Below are 15,806 nucleotides of genomic sequence, written 5' to 3'. Positions count from 1 at the left end.
TATTATCCCTCTCTAAGGGAAGTTCATTGGTTCGGCTCCTAAGTTTCCGGCTTTCGACAGGTACTAGAGAGAGCGACAGGTTGATTATCGAACGGGTTTCGGGTCTTGTTTCGATTTCATAGATATTCCTATTCCGATTGCACAAAACGCTCTAAAACTACATACAATAACGTTTGTTTTACATTAGTCTCATTAACCTTACCAAACAGCTTTTCGTTCTTATTTTGATAGAAAAAAGAAAACTCTTGGTGATAAAGATACTATCGATTTTATATGGAAAAAGCACATAAAAGAGGCGCCTCCTGTATTCGAAAAAACATCGCCTATTCTACCTAGGCGATGTTATACATCTAACAGATTTGTTGGTGCAATACTGTGATATTAGTGCCTATTTTATTTGCATCATAAGCCTAAAACCATAAAGGTCATTGTTTTTTTTTTAACTATCTTTATGTAAAAACAATCCACATTTCAAAACAATATGAAATAATTAATAAGTTCGTGGAGTTCAGATCGCATCGTTCAGAAACAGCTAGCTTATGGTACAAAATCAGGGCGGCCTTGTTTGCATTCGAACGAAAGTGAACTGGAGGAAATCGAGGCGATAGGAATACGAAGTCGTAGCCGTGTTTCTAATGTTTTCCACAATCTCACTCACGCGGAAAAGCTCTCGTTTTCTTTTTCTTTGCGTTTCATCTCTGATTGGACGGTTTGTTTTGGTTTCGGGTGGATCAATTCCGGGCCGGAACGAAACTGTCTTCGTATGTTTGTTCATGAAATTACGGCAAGTGCAAGGTGCGTGTTTTTTTTTCTTTCGTTTGTTTTTTTTTGTATTGTGGCTGGTTTTTAATGAAACGCTTCCACAAACGCGAAAGTTTTTTTTAAATTAATTGTTGGTTTCTAACGAGAGAAGAGTCAAAGAATCATCATCTTCCGTTTTCTGTGTGAGCAAGTTTGCAGTATGAGGTGTAGCCGATAATGCCGAACCATTCATCGTCTCAGGTCTTAGAAAGCGCAGTATTTGGGTATTGTTTTGATTTATATGGATCTATAGGTGCTGGCTGAACCGAGGTAACTCGGTTGTACCCCTTTATGCAGATCACATCGTAAAAATGTGAGTGTGTCTATGCAGTAGTGGTTTCCATTCAACTATTTGATCAATCTACGAAATAATTCCACTATCATAAAGTTATTCTTATGGGAACTACGATAAAATAATAATTCGGTGCAGAGATTGCGAAAATTTAATGGAGAAAAAATCAATTCCTTCTCATATACATTTATTTCATGGAATGTCAAATCGCTGTCTTCAGAGTCATCTAATCCGATCGAGGACCAAACCCATCCGTGACCCACAGGTTTATGTAGTATTCAATTTCTCGCTGAATACGCTGTATTGCTTCCGGATCATTAACGGTCGGAGCCAACCAGTCCAGAGCGACGACTGCCCGGTCGATGACGAATGCGTTCGCAAAAGTGTTCGTGTAGTTGGTGATCGAAACAAACCGGGTTGGGTCAAACTCTGCATTCACGAACACAACATTTGTTACACGGGGATCATCCGCTCCGAAATGTAGGTTGGTCAAGCGGACACCTTCGTAGACAATATCCTGAGTTATCCAGTCACCGAATACCGCCCGACACGTGTCAATAAAATATCGATACGTGATGCGCGTTCCGAATGGACTATCACCAGTTGACGACGTCAGGAACCAGCCGAATTCGGTGCACAATTGGTACAGCCTTTGACGAATACCAAATTCGGCATTCGTTGGGACGCCTACTTCCTCGTAGAGGGCACTCTCAATGTTGCTCTCGAAATCATACGGAACACAATCAAATGCACCATAACGGCGCTCGAAGAAGTTCGCCAGCACTTCTAGAGCCGTTTCGGCCGGGTCAGCCTCCAACTCAGCGCACAAGCGTGTTACCGATTCATAGGTCGCCTGACCGAACATTTCCGCCTCCAGCGATCCCTTGAGGGAGAAGAAGAACGTCTCCACCGAGAGTGGATCGGACCCTTGCAGTGGCTCGCACGATCGGAACATCTCTGAAATACGATCGTATAGACCAGCGTCCACCAGATTCTCGGCCGTACGGAACCCGCGCCAGATAACACCGAAGCAGTCGTCGTTACCGAAAGTGCGGATGGTGTTTCCCATATCCTCACCGTACTCATTGAAGTCAACCCGTGCGATAACGGATGCCGTTGAGCCATAGGCACCATCGATAAGATTTGGGAAACGTTGGCGCGCCCAGATCGCAACCGCTCCACCATATCCGAGTCCATGCAAAATAACCTTGGCGTTCGGATCGCGTACCACCTCGGTGCGCAGATAGTAGATCCACTCGATCAAATCAATTAGAGCCTGCTCGACGGTCAGGAAGCGCATATTCGGAGAAGAGTAGTCCCTGTGGAAATGGAAAGAAATTATTCACAAATGAACAAATGGCTCATCCATGTGATTGTGGCGTAGAAATGGTAGAAACATATTAGTGACTCACTCAACCGGGGCACTACGCCCGTAGTATCGATGCTCGTTGCTGAACAGCCAAGCACCCTCCCTCCGGGCAATATCGTGGAACAACCCATTCTCAATGAAGTACCCATTGATAACAGAATTTCCACCGACGACGATGAAGATAGATCCTCCCGGTCGGTAGAACTCATCGTTCGATAGGTAATCAAATTCGAAGGTGGCCCTATTTTGCACATTGAAATGATCTACACGCGTGCGGAAGCGTAACGCCTCGGAACGGGTGGACACATAGTCTCGAGGAACTAGATGATCCGTCCGGGGATGCAAGAGGTCGAGCAGACGAGGTAAAGATTTCGCTGGATTGACAGATTTAGCAGAGGCAAACACAATCAAAGCCGTGGCAACAGTTGCCAAGAACAACAACGCACTTCGACTCATACTGTCCTTTCAGAATGAAGGGTTAAAACTTACTACACGAACCGATCTGCTATGGTAGCGCAGGAAACCTCTGTCAGCTGGCTTTGAAGATTGAGAAGCAGATATTGTATCGTTTATGTCTGATTGAGATAACTATTACCAATCCAAATGAAAAGCGGTGGTATTCGCCGCTTAAGGTATCTCTCGATAAGGGAATATGATTTATGATGCAACGAATTAGTCACAAATATTGACACGGAAACATCCGAATTAACCATAGAAAACGTCGGCTTTTATTAGTCCGATCTCACATACAAAAAACATTTGAAGACAATAATGTGTGCGAGGGAATTTGTCTACTCAAAACATAAAACTGTTCACTTTCAATAGTTCCTATCTTATTCACATATTCCATATACGCATTCTAGTGCTGCAGTTGGCTATTTGATTAAATATTTGAATTTTCACGCTGGAGTTCCAGTAAGATAAACTACTTGAAAATAATTCTGTCAAAGAATATTTCTATCGTACGATACCATGAACAGTTAAACATTAATAATGCCAACAACCAGAGCACATTGATTTCAAATTCAACACGCATTATTGCTTGTTATCTTTTATTTGTTACTTTTTATGTAGCGTGTCTCATCATTGTCTTCTGATTAATCTATCCCGATCGAGGACCAAATCCATCCGTGACCCACAGGTTTATGTAGTATTCAATTTCTCGCTGAATACGCTGTATTGCCTCCGGATCATTCTCGTTTGGAGTCATCCAGTCCAGAGCGACGACTGCCCGGTCGATGACGAATGCGTTCGCAAAAATGTTCGTGTAGTTGGTGATCGAAAGCAGCCTAGTTGGGTCAAACTCTGCATTTACGAACACAACATTTGTTACACGGGGATCATCCGCTCCAAAGTGTAGGTTGGTCAAGCGGACACCTTCGTAGACAATATCCTGGGTCATCCAGTCACCGAATACCGCCCGACAAGTGTCAATAAAATATCGATACGTGATGCGCGTTCCGAATGGACTATCACCAGTTGACGACGTCAGGAACCAACCGAATTCGGTGCACAATTGGTACAGCCTTTGGCGAATTCCAAAATCGGAGTTTGTGGGAAAGTCCACTTCCTCGTTGAGACCACCCTGAACCAGACTCTCGAAATCATACGGAACGCAATCCAAAGCAGCATACCTTCGCCCAAAGAAGTTCGCCAGCACTTCTAGAGCCGTTTCAGCCGGGTCAGCCTCTAGCTCAGCGCACATTTGTGCAACTGCATCATAGGTCGCCTGACCAAATATTTCCGCTTCAAAAGAATTCTTAAGTGAGAAGAAGAACGTCTCCACCGAGAGTGGATCAGACCCTTGCAGTGGCTCACACGATCGGAACATCTCGGAAATACGATCATACAGCCCAGCGTCCACCAGGTTCTCGGCCGTACGGAACCCGCGCCAGATAACACCGAAGCAGTCGTCGTGACCGAACGTCCGAATGGTGTTTCCCATATCCTCACCATACTCGAAGAAGTTTACCTTGGCGATTACGGATGCGGCCGATCCATAGGCACCATCAATAAGGTTCGGGAAGCGTTGGCGCGCCCAGATCGCGAGGGCTCCTCCGTAGTCGAGCCCATGCAAAATAACCTTGGCGTTCGGATCACCTACCACCTCGTTGCGCAGATGGTAGATCCATTCGATCAAATCAATTAGAGCCTGCTCGACGGTCAGGAAGCGCATGTTTGGAGTGGAATAATTTCTGCAAATTGAATAAGCAGTTAACCGATTAACTTGTGGCTCAGTGTACGGTGCGGATATTTTTATTAACTTTTACTTGCATGATACTCACTCAACCGGGGCACTATGTCCGTAGTACCGATGCTCGTTGCTGAACAGCCAAGCATCCTCCCTCCGGGCAATATCGTGAAACAACCCATTTTCAATGAAGTATCCGTTAAGAGGTGTGTTTGCACCGACGAAGATAAAGATAGGTCCTCCCGGTCGGTAGAACTCATCGTTCGATAGGTAATTGAACTCGAAGGTGGCCCTATTTTGCACATTGAAATGATCTACACGCGTGCGGAAGCGTAACGCCTCGGAACGGGTGGACACATAGTCTCGAGGAACAAGATGATCCGTCCGGGGATGCAAGAGGTCGAGCAGATGCGGTAAAGATTTTGCTGGATTGACAGATTTAGCAGAGGCAAACACAATCAAAGCCGTGGCAACAGTTGCCAAGAACAACAACGCACTTCGACCCATACTGTCCTTTCAGAATGAAGGGTTAAAACTTACTACACGAACCGATCTGCTATGGTAGCGCAGGAAACCTCTGTCAGCTGGCTATTGAAGATGGACGAGCAGATATTGACCGTGGTCATGTGCTCATATTTCCGATTGAGATAATTATTACCAATTCGCATGACCGGTGATCAGTTACCATGAGTTGTTTAAAGAGTCCGCATGATAAGAGGATATTCTTTATGGTAGAAAAGATGAATTGCATAAATAATATTCCCTTATCATACGCTGCAGGCCTAACCGGCTGACAAACTAACATGGCCCTCAACTTGATCAAACCTGTCCCATACTTGTTTGCCATCTAAGTCACCCATTACTTAGGCTCTTCTCACCCTTTGATTGCACCAATGATCTATTTTATCGTTTTCGTCTATGGGCTTATCGCCCTCTTGATTAGCTTTCTTACGAAATCTGCTTAGGATATTTCATAATAAATTGGCGAAAACGTCAATCGTAGACGTTGAAAGTTGCTGTCTGAAAAACGTATGTGTATCGGTAGTATAACAATAAAATTCAAACATTTAAGCTTACCAATTGCATACAATCAGGCGTAGTGGTAGGACAGTTTTCTGTATATTTTTCAATGGTTGATTTTAAAAATATGGTTCAACGATTGTTCAATAGAATAAACTGTTCCTTGATAACCTTTGACGGTGTTTTAAAATGTGTTCGATATTATTTTTGCTGCAAAAAATAAACTTAAAAACAAAATTCTTTAAAAACGCATTTAATTAAATCCCACACTTGTTATCCTCAATACGAACAAATCTAAACTGTGCCTAGAATTAACCAATGAGCATCTAGCGTTCCGCACTGCATTATAGTCTTCATTACATCATATGCTAAAGTTCAAGACTGCGATCAACAGAAACATGCCCCTCCAATGAAATATCTTGATATAATAAAATTAACTTTAATAAGGCAACAGGCTAAAACAAAGCTAGTCTTCTAAATCCCTCAATGTTTTTAAGTAGAGGTTGCTACTGAATATATAAGTATCTGAAAAGATTATTTAACGAAAACTTAAAAGTACTTACTGCCATAACCTATATTCTCTTAGTTAGAGTAGTATATGGCATTTTTGTCGCTGATATGTTTTATGAGCATTATGAAGATAAATAAGAACAAACTGGAATGTATGTGGCGGCAACCTATTGAGGTGTATAAAGCATTCTAGGGACCATAAGCAGCTATAAGTTGAAGGTCTCAAAAATATACAATCAACTTTAAAGCTTTTATTTCAAAATTTGCAGAATTTCAATTTAGAATAACCGCACATTTTTAATCAAATATTTTGTATTTTATCCCAAAACCACAACACAAAAAGGTGACGTTTGGTGAACTTATTCTCATCAAAACACAATCGAGATAATTCAGTTGCGTAATTCTCATATTTGATAAGATAAGTAAATATAAAAATAATTCCAACAATAATAACAAAAATTAATTCCAACAATAAAATTAGAAAAATATGGTCAAAAAGTAAGGGGACCACGAAAGCTCGGGACTCCAAGCAACTACTTAGTTTACCTACCTATGATCTGCCTCCGCCGACATTTATACGTTATCGGAAAGTGTATTATTAAGATAATTAATTCCTGCTGAAATTTAATTCTCTAATCTACCTAACTAAATAGGAAATCTCATCAACCTTCCTATCCGGCCTTCATGGAAATAATCATTTATTGCTTTCCTGAAATCCGATACTCGTCACCGCCAGACACGCCTTGATGTCCGAGTCCGGCCTCAAACTCGTCCTATTCATACGCAAACGTGCAGGTGTTATGTGTTCGCTTATCGAATATTCGCTAATCTCAACTGGTTGACGGACTAGAAACACCGAAAGCGTTCAGCTCGTTTATCAGAAGCTCGAAAGGCCAATAAATACCCTAAACATTGAAGGCAATCGGGTAGAGGCGCAAAAAGGGAAATCGGAAATGGCAAACAAGAACAAACAATCGATTGTGAACGTTGGTTTGATTGGCTTTATCAGCGTTTATGGTTTAATGGTACAGGTATTTCTCAGTTGTCCCGGCTTCCATGACGCAATACGTCAGGCGCGTGGACAGGTGGATACAGACGTGAAAGGAAATACGGGATATGTCTACAGAAAAAAAGGAAATTTACTTCCGGAAGGGGCTGATCTGCGATCCGAGCCAAGAGGAGATGTACTCCTCGGCCATGTGCTTGGTCTCGAGCATCTCCGCTGAATCGTAGCCGCTGATGGAGCGGATATCCTCGGTGAAGAAGGCGGCCGGTGTTACGCGCGCATTGGCCAACAGGTTCTGGTAGTAGGTGATCGAGACACGTCGGAATGGATCAATGCCACCGTTGGTGAACAGCACGTTCGTGGTGCGCGGGTCCGTTGCGCCGTAGTGGAAGTTCGTCAGACGCACACCCTCGTAGATGATGTCCTGGGTGAGCCATTCGCCGAAAACGGCTGCGCACTCCTGCAGGAAGAGGTCGTAGCCAACCTTGGACCCGAAGGGCTGGTAGGGCGACTGAGCCGTCTGGAAGTAGCCGAACTCGGTGCAGACGTGATAGTTCAACTGGCGCAGTCCATACTCGAGGTTCTGCGGGGCGTTGATGTCGGTCTCGCCGAGGATCGAGATGAAGTTCTCAAATGACAGATCAAAGCAATCGCGTATCTCGACATAGCGGTTCTTCAAGAAAGCCGCCAAAGCTTCCATAGGGGTTTCGTACTGATCGTCTGTCAGTTGATCGCACACGCGTTCAAAGTTCTCGAGATCGTAGTCGTCAAACATGGACAGCTCAAGCGAGAGCACCATCAGATGCAGGAACAGCTCAACCTGGAGCGAATTCTCCGCGTCGATATCGTCGCAGGTGTTGAACATGCTGGAGACAATGTCGGAGCGGCCGGCATCGAGCAGATTCTCAGCGGTGTGGAAAGCACGGAAAATGGCATTATGGCATTCGGTACTGCCCTTAATGCGGATTGTGTTACCAACATCTTCGACGAACTCGTTGAAGTTAACGGTCGCACGCACGGTGGCACTGGACACCCACGCACCATCAATGATGTTTGGGAAGCGCTGGCGAGCCCAGGACGCGATAGCTCCACCGTATCCATAGCCGTGCAGGATGACGCGTGCATTCGGGTTGTTCATCACCTCACGTTTCAAGAAGTCGATCCACTCAATCAGATCAAACAAGACCTGCTCCGTGCGCAGGAAGCGAAGGTTTTCCGCCGAGTAGTCCCTGAAAGAGGAAGTTATAAGCATCGAATGACCAATCTGGTCGAATCCTATCAATACTTACTCCACGGGTGAGCTGGTTCCAAAGTAACGGTGCTCATTCGTGGCCAAAAAGGCACCCTGCAGGGCAGCCACATCACGGAAGTGGCTGTTCTCCATGAAGTACGGATTGATCGGACGGTGACCACCGACGACCACGAAGAGCGGACCTCCCTCGCGGTAGTACTGGTCGTTGGTCAGATAGTTGAACTCGAACGTGTTGCGATCCTGCGGGTCGAAGTGGTTCCTGCGGGACGTGAAGCGACCCTCGACGGTACGCGGGTTTCGCACATAGCCTTCCGGAGCCTTCGGTTCCTGGGGGAAGTTGCCAACCATTCTGGCCACTAGCTCCAAAGGCAGCGACGACTTCTTTGGTACGGTCTTGGCCACGGCGACCGAGACGACCACCACCGCCAATAGCAACACGATTGGTAACTTCATACTGTTTGTTATTCTGTAATCACTACGGAACGACTATTCTTCCGCTCACTAAAGATATTCACAACTGAACGTTCAGGCGCAACCTGGTTCGCGTTAAATAGTCCGCGACGTACTTCCATCTCCATTGGTCATATCAGCATACATACATACCAAATCAATCCGATCCATAGTCTACCGGATTAGTGGGTAAGGTACTCACTTTAGTGAACAAGAACTCAATTATTTCCATTGACCTAGTGGGCAAGCCGCCTAGGTGTACTCTTTTCCCTTTCCTTTGGATAGATTCTCGGATTAGCGTGTCCCTTTCAGTGTCGAGATTGCACCACTCATTTGCCTTGGGGTAAATTATGCTCACGATATGCCTAATCTTTTGGACCATTAAGATACGCAGAATTGACTCGCAGTGGTAGTATCGCTATTGACCATCATAAAACGTGAAACGTTATCAAAGATCGGCAGGTCTGGAGAGTGTGGGACAACCGTAATCAATGGTACGATAAGAGTAGAGCCTTCGATTTGTGCGAGGGTTCGATTGTTTCGGGAAGTGCGTAAGCAGCCTTCAACTTCGTTCCTAGTGTTACCCCAAAACACACACATGGAACTTACATTGCTTAGCGTATTTTCAAACCTATGGGTCAAGTGTAGCCCAGTAATTACGGCGGTTGGAATACGACTCCAGAGCAGAGCAGACTCTGTAGCACCTTTGTAGCGGTTCTCCTGTACGCGAGGGCTGACTATCCACCTACGCGAAGGGAAAGCTCCTTTACGCCCTTAATCCTCCCGATCAATGGCGAACTATGTTAGTTTTTCTTGCTAGTAGTTCGATGCATGAATATACATCTAGTAAAATTCCTCTGTCGGCCTACATAAAAATGTTGTCTTCTAACGTAAACAGCTTTCATTATACAAACTACTAACATGGTTCGTCAATCCTCAAGTAAAAATAACCTTGACCTACGAGTTCTCATAATATAAAGTATTATTCTAAAAATCGAAGTCGTACTTTTTGAAAAGAGCATTATTGCATAACATTACATGCGTCTCCTCTAATGAACCAAATACTTATTTCCATCAACACTGCTACACATCGGTATTTGACGATTGACGTAATTATTGTTATCTAATAAAAACATCGACCACCCACCTATACTAAAAAAAACTTCTTGTCAGTGTAAAAAATTGCTACTTCGTAACCTTTTTAATCAAGCCTCCAAACACTCAGATAGGACCATATGTAAGAAAACCTAATCTGCAAAAGCCCCGCAAAAGAATAAGCACGAATGAGCGAGAAGGGGGTTATCTAAATTGAACTGCCCAAATCATGACATTTTCTGGTTACACACGTCGATCGTTTAATGATTAAGTTCAGCGATAATGGCGACATGACCAGAAGGCCTCACTAAACCATACACATGGGTTCCATAAGACTTCCTTAGGAATGATACAGGAGTGGTGGGTTCAATAAAACGGAAGCATTGATAACGATTTGGTGTTACCATAGGTTGTAAATATTTATTGTGAACGTTTTAATCTGCTGGCAAACAAGTAGAAAGAGTTTAACCTGCGGTTGCCTGATGTTACGAACGATCATGATCGAGAGTGGCCCGAAAGCTCATCACTTTGTAAGAAGTATCATTTTTTTATACTTCTTACTTCCGGAAGGGACTGATCGGCGATCCGAGCCAGGTGGTAATGTATTGTTCGGCCATATGCTTGGTCTGGAGAAGCTCCTCTGAGTCATAGCCGCTGATCGAACGAATATCGACTCCGGTGAATTCCCGCGGCGTAACGCGAGCGTTCGCCAGCAAGTTCTGGTAGAAGGTGATGGAGACATGGCGCAGCGGATCCAGAGCACCGTTGGTGAACAGCACGTTGGTGGTGCGAGGATCGTCCGCTCCGTAATGGAAGTTCGTCAGTCGGACAACCTCATAGATCAAATCCTGGGTGATGAATTCTCCGAACGCCGCCTGACACTCGGCCAGGAAGAGGTCGTACGTGACACGGTTACCGAATGGCTGATCCGGTGACGTGGTGGTGGGGAAGAGACCGAACTCGGTGCAGTCATGATAGGTGGACTGTCGCAGACCATACTCCTGGTTCGCAACACTATCGATATCGACATCGGTTAGGTACTGGACGAAATTTTCGAACGACAGATCGAAGCACTCGCGTTCCTCGGCATAACGATCGAGCAGGAAAGCGGACAAGGCCTCCAAACCGGTATCAAACTCGTCACTGGTAAGCCGGTCGCACACACGGCCAATGTTTTCAACGTCAAGATCTTCCGCCATGGCCAGTTCGAGCGAAATCATCATGGCAAAGAAGAACAGTTCCACCTCCAGCGGGTCCTCAACGTTCACCGGGTCGCAAGTGTTGAACATCTCCGAGACCATGTCGGTGCGACCTGCATCAAGTAGGTTCTGTGCAGTATGGAATGCCTGGAAGATGCGGTTGTAGCACTGGTCGCTCGCCTTCTCACGGATAAAGCTACCGATGTCCTCGGAAAATTCGGGGAAGTTGACAGTGGCACGTACCGGGGCGCTCGAGGCCCATGCACCATCAATGATGTTCGGGAAGCGCTGGCGAGCCCATGAAGCGAGAGTACCAGCGTAAGCCACACCGTGAAGGATGACGCGTGCATTCGGGTCGTTCATCACCTCACGCTTCAAGAAGTCAACAAGCTCGATCAGATCGAACAGGACCTGCTCCGTGCGCAGGAAACGTAGATTCTCCGTCGAATAATCCCTAGAGAGCAATATTACCTTAATACCTGATATATTCGGTGCATTGTCTAGGTAATACTCACTCCACTGGGATACTGTTTCCATAGTAGCGGTGCTCGAAGGTCGCCAACATGGCACCCTGCAGGGCAGCCACATCACGGAAGTGGCTATTCTCCATGAAGTACGGATTGATCGAATAGTGACCACCAGGAACCAGGAACAGCGGGCCTCCCTCGCGGTAGTACTGGTCGTTGTACAGATAGGTAAACTCGAACGTGTTACGGTCTTGCGGATCAAAGTGGTTTCTGCGGGACGTGAAGCGACCCTCGACCATACGCGGGTTCTGCGAAACGTATCCCTTAGGCGGGCGAACCGTATCGAGAAGACTTCCCATCCGCTCGATACCTGGGAACGGGCGACGGATCTTATCGACCGACTTGCCAGCGGCAACGACGATCATGGCCAGCAGCAGCACAGCTGCCGCCTTCAGGCCGGTGGAGCTTGCAAACTTCATCCTGTTCACGAGTAAATATCCGATTAACTACTAAACGCTTTCTAAGCGGGCGCACCACCGTTAAATAGTATCCGGACTTCCCAAAACGCAGCCCTGTAATGCGGCAGGTCATTATCGAAAAGATCCTTATCAAAATTTAATCATCGAAGAAAGCATTCCGAAATACACTTGCCGTAACACCATATCACTCGGAAGCTATCCGTGTGGATTGAAATGTGTTAAATCATCACCATCAAACGTTGCTTTTTCGTTGCACCGATTGTCATAAACGATGGCCTGAGCCTGAAGATAACGTTATCAATATTGGTTAGGAACGATTAAAACCACATGCTGTTTATTATTTACAGCTCCTGAGAGAGCATTATTATTATGGTTTGCGAAAATTTTGCTTCTTTTTATCTATTATGCTATCGTGTGTTTGTCAAACGAGCCCTTAGTGACAAAAGTTCAATCCCAGTTACTAAGTGTACAGTCATTATGCTTAGTCCAAATTGATTACTAGTAATACACAATTTCGTCGTATCTTTCCAATTCAGTCCTACTAGATAAAAATCTAATGCCAGATATAAAAAGGATAGTATGTGCTTATATAACATCACACCTTAATATGCGAAATGAGCTAAATTATTAGTTGTCGCCTACTACGTGTTGGCGAACGAAATAAGGGTAAAAAATAAACCTGAATAATAGATTGATGTTAAGTTGGAGCAACTCATATTACGTAATATACACATATTGACATACAAAAGCCTATTCTGATTGTCACACCAGATACCGCAGCATAACGGCTAACGCTGTCGAATATCAGAGAATCTAATTCCAGCAGTCGAGAGGAAGTATTTGTTAAAAGTACAATTCAAACGATTTTTGAACTACCAGACGAACGCCTTAACGGATTCAACATAGCCGTCTCAGTACCCGATAGCGCAATGGTAGTTGTAACGTGTTGGTGATCGTTGAAAACATCAATCAGACCGATAATCAACGCAACAAATAGACTATAAATATGTGCAAATTATAATCATTGGTATACGACAAACCTAAATTGATGCAGCAACGGACCGCGAACAAGAAGAGATTCCACAGGACAAGCTATTTGCAACCACCTGTTCAAGGATTAGAATATACTTCCATCAATTAAACGCAAACGTAAGAAGTTGAGTACGAAACGTAAGAAGTTGAGTTGTATTTCGTGGATTGTATTTAATGTATTCTCTTTCATCGATGATTAGAATCATGGTTAAACGAAAACGTGTAAACATCGAGTTGTGTTTTGTGGATTTCATAAAATATATGTCAACTCTATTCGTAATTTTTGACCCGGAAAAACATCTAACGGCACACCGCGTAGTTTATAGTCAAAAGTCCGTCACTTCCTACTTCCAGAAGGGGCTGATCGGCGATCCGAGCCAACTCGAGATATATTGTTCGGCCATATGCTTGGTCTCGAGGAGTTCCTCTGAGTCAAAGCCGCTGATGGATCGAATATCGACTCCAGCGAACTCCCTCGGCGTAACGCGAGCGTTCGACAGCAAGTTCTGATAGGAGGTGATGGAGACATGGCGCAGCGGATCCAGAGCACCGTTGGTGAACAGCACGTTGGTGGTGCGAGGATCGTCCGCTCCGTAATGGAAGTTCGTCAGTCGGACAGCCTCATAGACCAAATCCTGGGTGATGAATTCTCCGAATGCCGCCTGGCACTCGGCCAGGAAGAGGTCGTACGTGACACGGTTTCCGAAGGGCTGATCCGGTGACGTGGTGGTGGGGAAGAGACCGAACTCGGTGCAGTCATGATAGGTGGACTGTCGCAGACCGAACTCCGTATTCGCAACACTATCGATATCGACATCCGTCAGGTAGCGGACGAAATTCTCGAACGACAGATCGAAGCACTCGCGTTCCTCGGCATAACGATCGAGCAGGAAAGCGGACAAGGCCTCCAAACCGGTATCAAACTCGTCACTGGTAAGCCGGTCGCACACACGGCCAATGTTTTCAACGTCAAGATCTTCCGCCATGGCCAATTCGAGTGAGACCATCATGGCAAAGAAGAACAGTTCCACCTCCAGCGGGTCCTCAACGTTCACCGGGTCGCAAGTGTTGAACATCTCCGAGACCATTTCCGTCTCGCCGGCGTCGAGTAGGTTCTGTGCCGTGTGGAAAGCCTGGAAGATGCGGTTGTAACACTGGTCGCTCGCCTTCTCACGGATAAAGCTACCAATGTCCTCGTAGTACTCGGGGAAGTTGACAGTGGCACGAACCGGGGCGCTCGAGACCCACGCACCATCAATGATGTTCGGGAATCGCTGGCGAGCCCATGAAGCGAGAGTACCAGCGTAAGCCACACCGTGAAGGATGACGCGTGCATTCGGGTCGTTCATGACCTCACGCTTCAAGAAGTCAACAAGCTCGATCAGATCGAACAGGACCTGCTCCGTGCGCAGGAAACGTAGATTCTCCGTCGAATAATCCCTAGAGCGCAATGTTACCTTTATACCTGATATATTTGGTGCTTTGTCTAGGTAATACTCACTCCACTGGGATACTGTTTCCATAGTAGCGGTGTTCGAAGGTCGCCAACATGGCACCCTGCATGACAGCCACATCACGGAAATGACCGTTCTCCATGAAGAATGAATTGATCGAATAGTGTCCACCAGGAACCAGGAACAGCGGGCCTCCCTCGCGGTAGAACTGGTCGTTGTACAGATAGGTAAAATCGAACGTGTTACGGTCTTGCGGATCAAAGTGGTTTCTGCGGGACGTGAAGCGACCCTCGACCATACGCGGGTTCTGCGAGACGTATCCCTTCGGCGGGCGAACCGTATCCAGAAGACTTCCCATTCGCTCGATACCTGGGAACGGGCGACGGATCTTATCGACCGACTTGCCAGCGGCAACGACGATCATGGCCAGCAACAGCACAGCTGCCGCCTTCAGGCCGGTGGAGCTTGCAAACTTCATCCTGTTCACGTGTAAATATCCTATTAACTACTAAACGCTTTCTAAGCGAGCGCACCACCATTAAATAGTATCCAGACTTCCCAAAACACAACACTGTAGTGCGGCAGGTCATTATCGAAAAGATCCTTATCAAAATTTAATCATCGAAGAAAGAAGCATTTCGAAATACACTTGCCGTGGCACCATATCACTCGGAAGCTATCCGTGTGGATTGAAATGTGTTAAATCATCACCATCAAACGTTGCTTTTTCGTTGCACCGATTATCATAAACGATGCCTTGAAATCCTGACCAGTACCGAATGAAAGATAACGTTATCAATGTTGGTTAGGAAGGATTAAAATCACATGCTAATTATTACTTCCTGTGAAAGATTGTGAACATTTCAAATTTGTTGTTTTTTTGCTTTACACCAATCTAGCTGAATGGTGAAAAGGTGCATCAACAAATTTACAACGCTTAATATAGTCAACAAATATACTTAAAAGAAGCCATTTTACAGATTTAAAAAATCTTCAAAAATAGAGAAATTGTAGTGTTTTAAAAAGAACAGTTATAGCGTCTTAAAAAGGCTATTAAAAAGCATTATCACAAAGTTCCAAAGCAATGTAAAAGTGTTAACGGATTCATCATTATCTCTTCAGTACCAGACAGCGCAATGGTAGTTGTAACGCGTTGGTGATCGTTGATAACATCAATCAGACCGATAAT

The 15,806-nt window shown here is 45.2% G+C and overlaps 5 protein-coding genes across 5 annotated transcripts; all 5 read right to left on the bottom strand.

The window, feature by feature from the left end:
- Positions 1-1,319: 1,319 nt before the first annotated feature.
- Positions 1,320-2,918, bottom strand: LOC131258758 (putative serine protease K12H4.7). The gene is made up of 3 exons (XM_058260142.1): positions 2,909-2,918; positions 2,506-2,836; positions 1,320-2,412 (listed from the first exon to the last, which is right to left on the bottom strand). Exons 1-3 carry the CDS (start codon positions 2,916-2,918, stop codon positions 1,320-1,322), a joined length of 1,434 nt encoding a protein of 477 aa, XP_058116125.1.
- Positions 2,919-3,564: 646 nt separating this feature from the next.
- On the bottom strand, positions 3,565-5,160 carry LOC131258749 (putative serine protease K12H4.7). Its single transcript, XM_058260131.1, has 3 exons — positions 5,151-5,160; positions 4,748-5,078; positions 3,565-4,657 (listed from the first exon to the last, which is right to left on the bottom strand). The coding sequence occupies exons 1-3, from the start codon at positions 5,158-5,160 to the stop codon at positions 3,565-3,567; spliced, it is 1,434 nt and encodes a 477-aa protein (XP_058116114.1).
- Positions 5,161-7,322: 2,162 nt separating this feature from the next.
- LOC131259019 (putative serine protease K12H4.7) lies at positions 7,323-8,903 on the bottom strand. The gene is made up of 2 exons (XM_058260429.1): positions 8,479-8,903; positions 7,323-8,418 (listed from the first exon to the last, which is right to left on the bottom strand). The coding sequence occupies exons 1-2, from the start codon at positions 8,892-8,894 to the stop codon at positions 7,323-7,325; spliced, it is 1,512 nt and encodes a 503-aa protein (XP_058116412.1). The 5' UTR covers positions 8,895-8,903.
- Positions 8,904-10,543: 1,640 nt separating this feature from the next.
- LOC131259202 (putative serine protease K12H4.7) lies at positions 10,544-12,131 on the bottom strand. Its single transcript, XM_058260641.1, has 2 exons — positions 11,701-12,131; positions 10,544-11,639 (listed from the first exon to the last, which is right to left on the bottom strand). Exons 1-2 carry the CDS (start codon positions 12,129-12,131, stop codon positions 10,544-10,546), a joined length of 1,527 nt encoding a protein of 508 aa, XP_058116624.1.
- A 1,376-nt stretch (positions 12,132-13,507) lies between these two features.
- Positions 13,508-15,095, bottom strand: LOC131259427 (putative serine protease K12H4.7). The gene is made up of 2 exons (XM_058260923.1): positions 14,665-15,095; positions 13,508-14,603 (listed from the first exon to the last, which is right to left on the bottom strand). The coding sequence occupies exons 1-2, from the start codon at positions 15,093-15,095 to the stop codon at positions 13,508-13,510; spliced, it is 1,527 nt and encodes a 508-aa protein (XP_058116906.1).
- Between the last annotated feature and the right edge of the window lie 711 nt (positions 15,096-15,806).

This window comes from Anopheles coustani, chromosome 3 (genome assembly GCF_943734705.1).
Source record: "Anopheles coustani chromosome 3, idAnoCousDA_361_x.2, whole genome shotgun sequence".
NCBI lineage: Eukaryota > Metazoa > Arthropoda > Insecta > Diptera > Culicidae > Anopheles > Anopheles coustani.
This window is presented reverse-complemented; position numbering and strand designations above follow the sequence as displayed.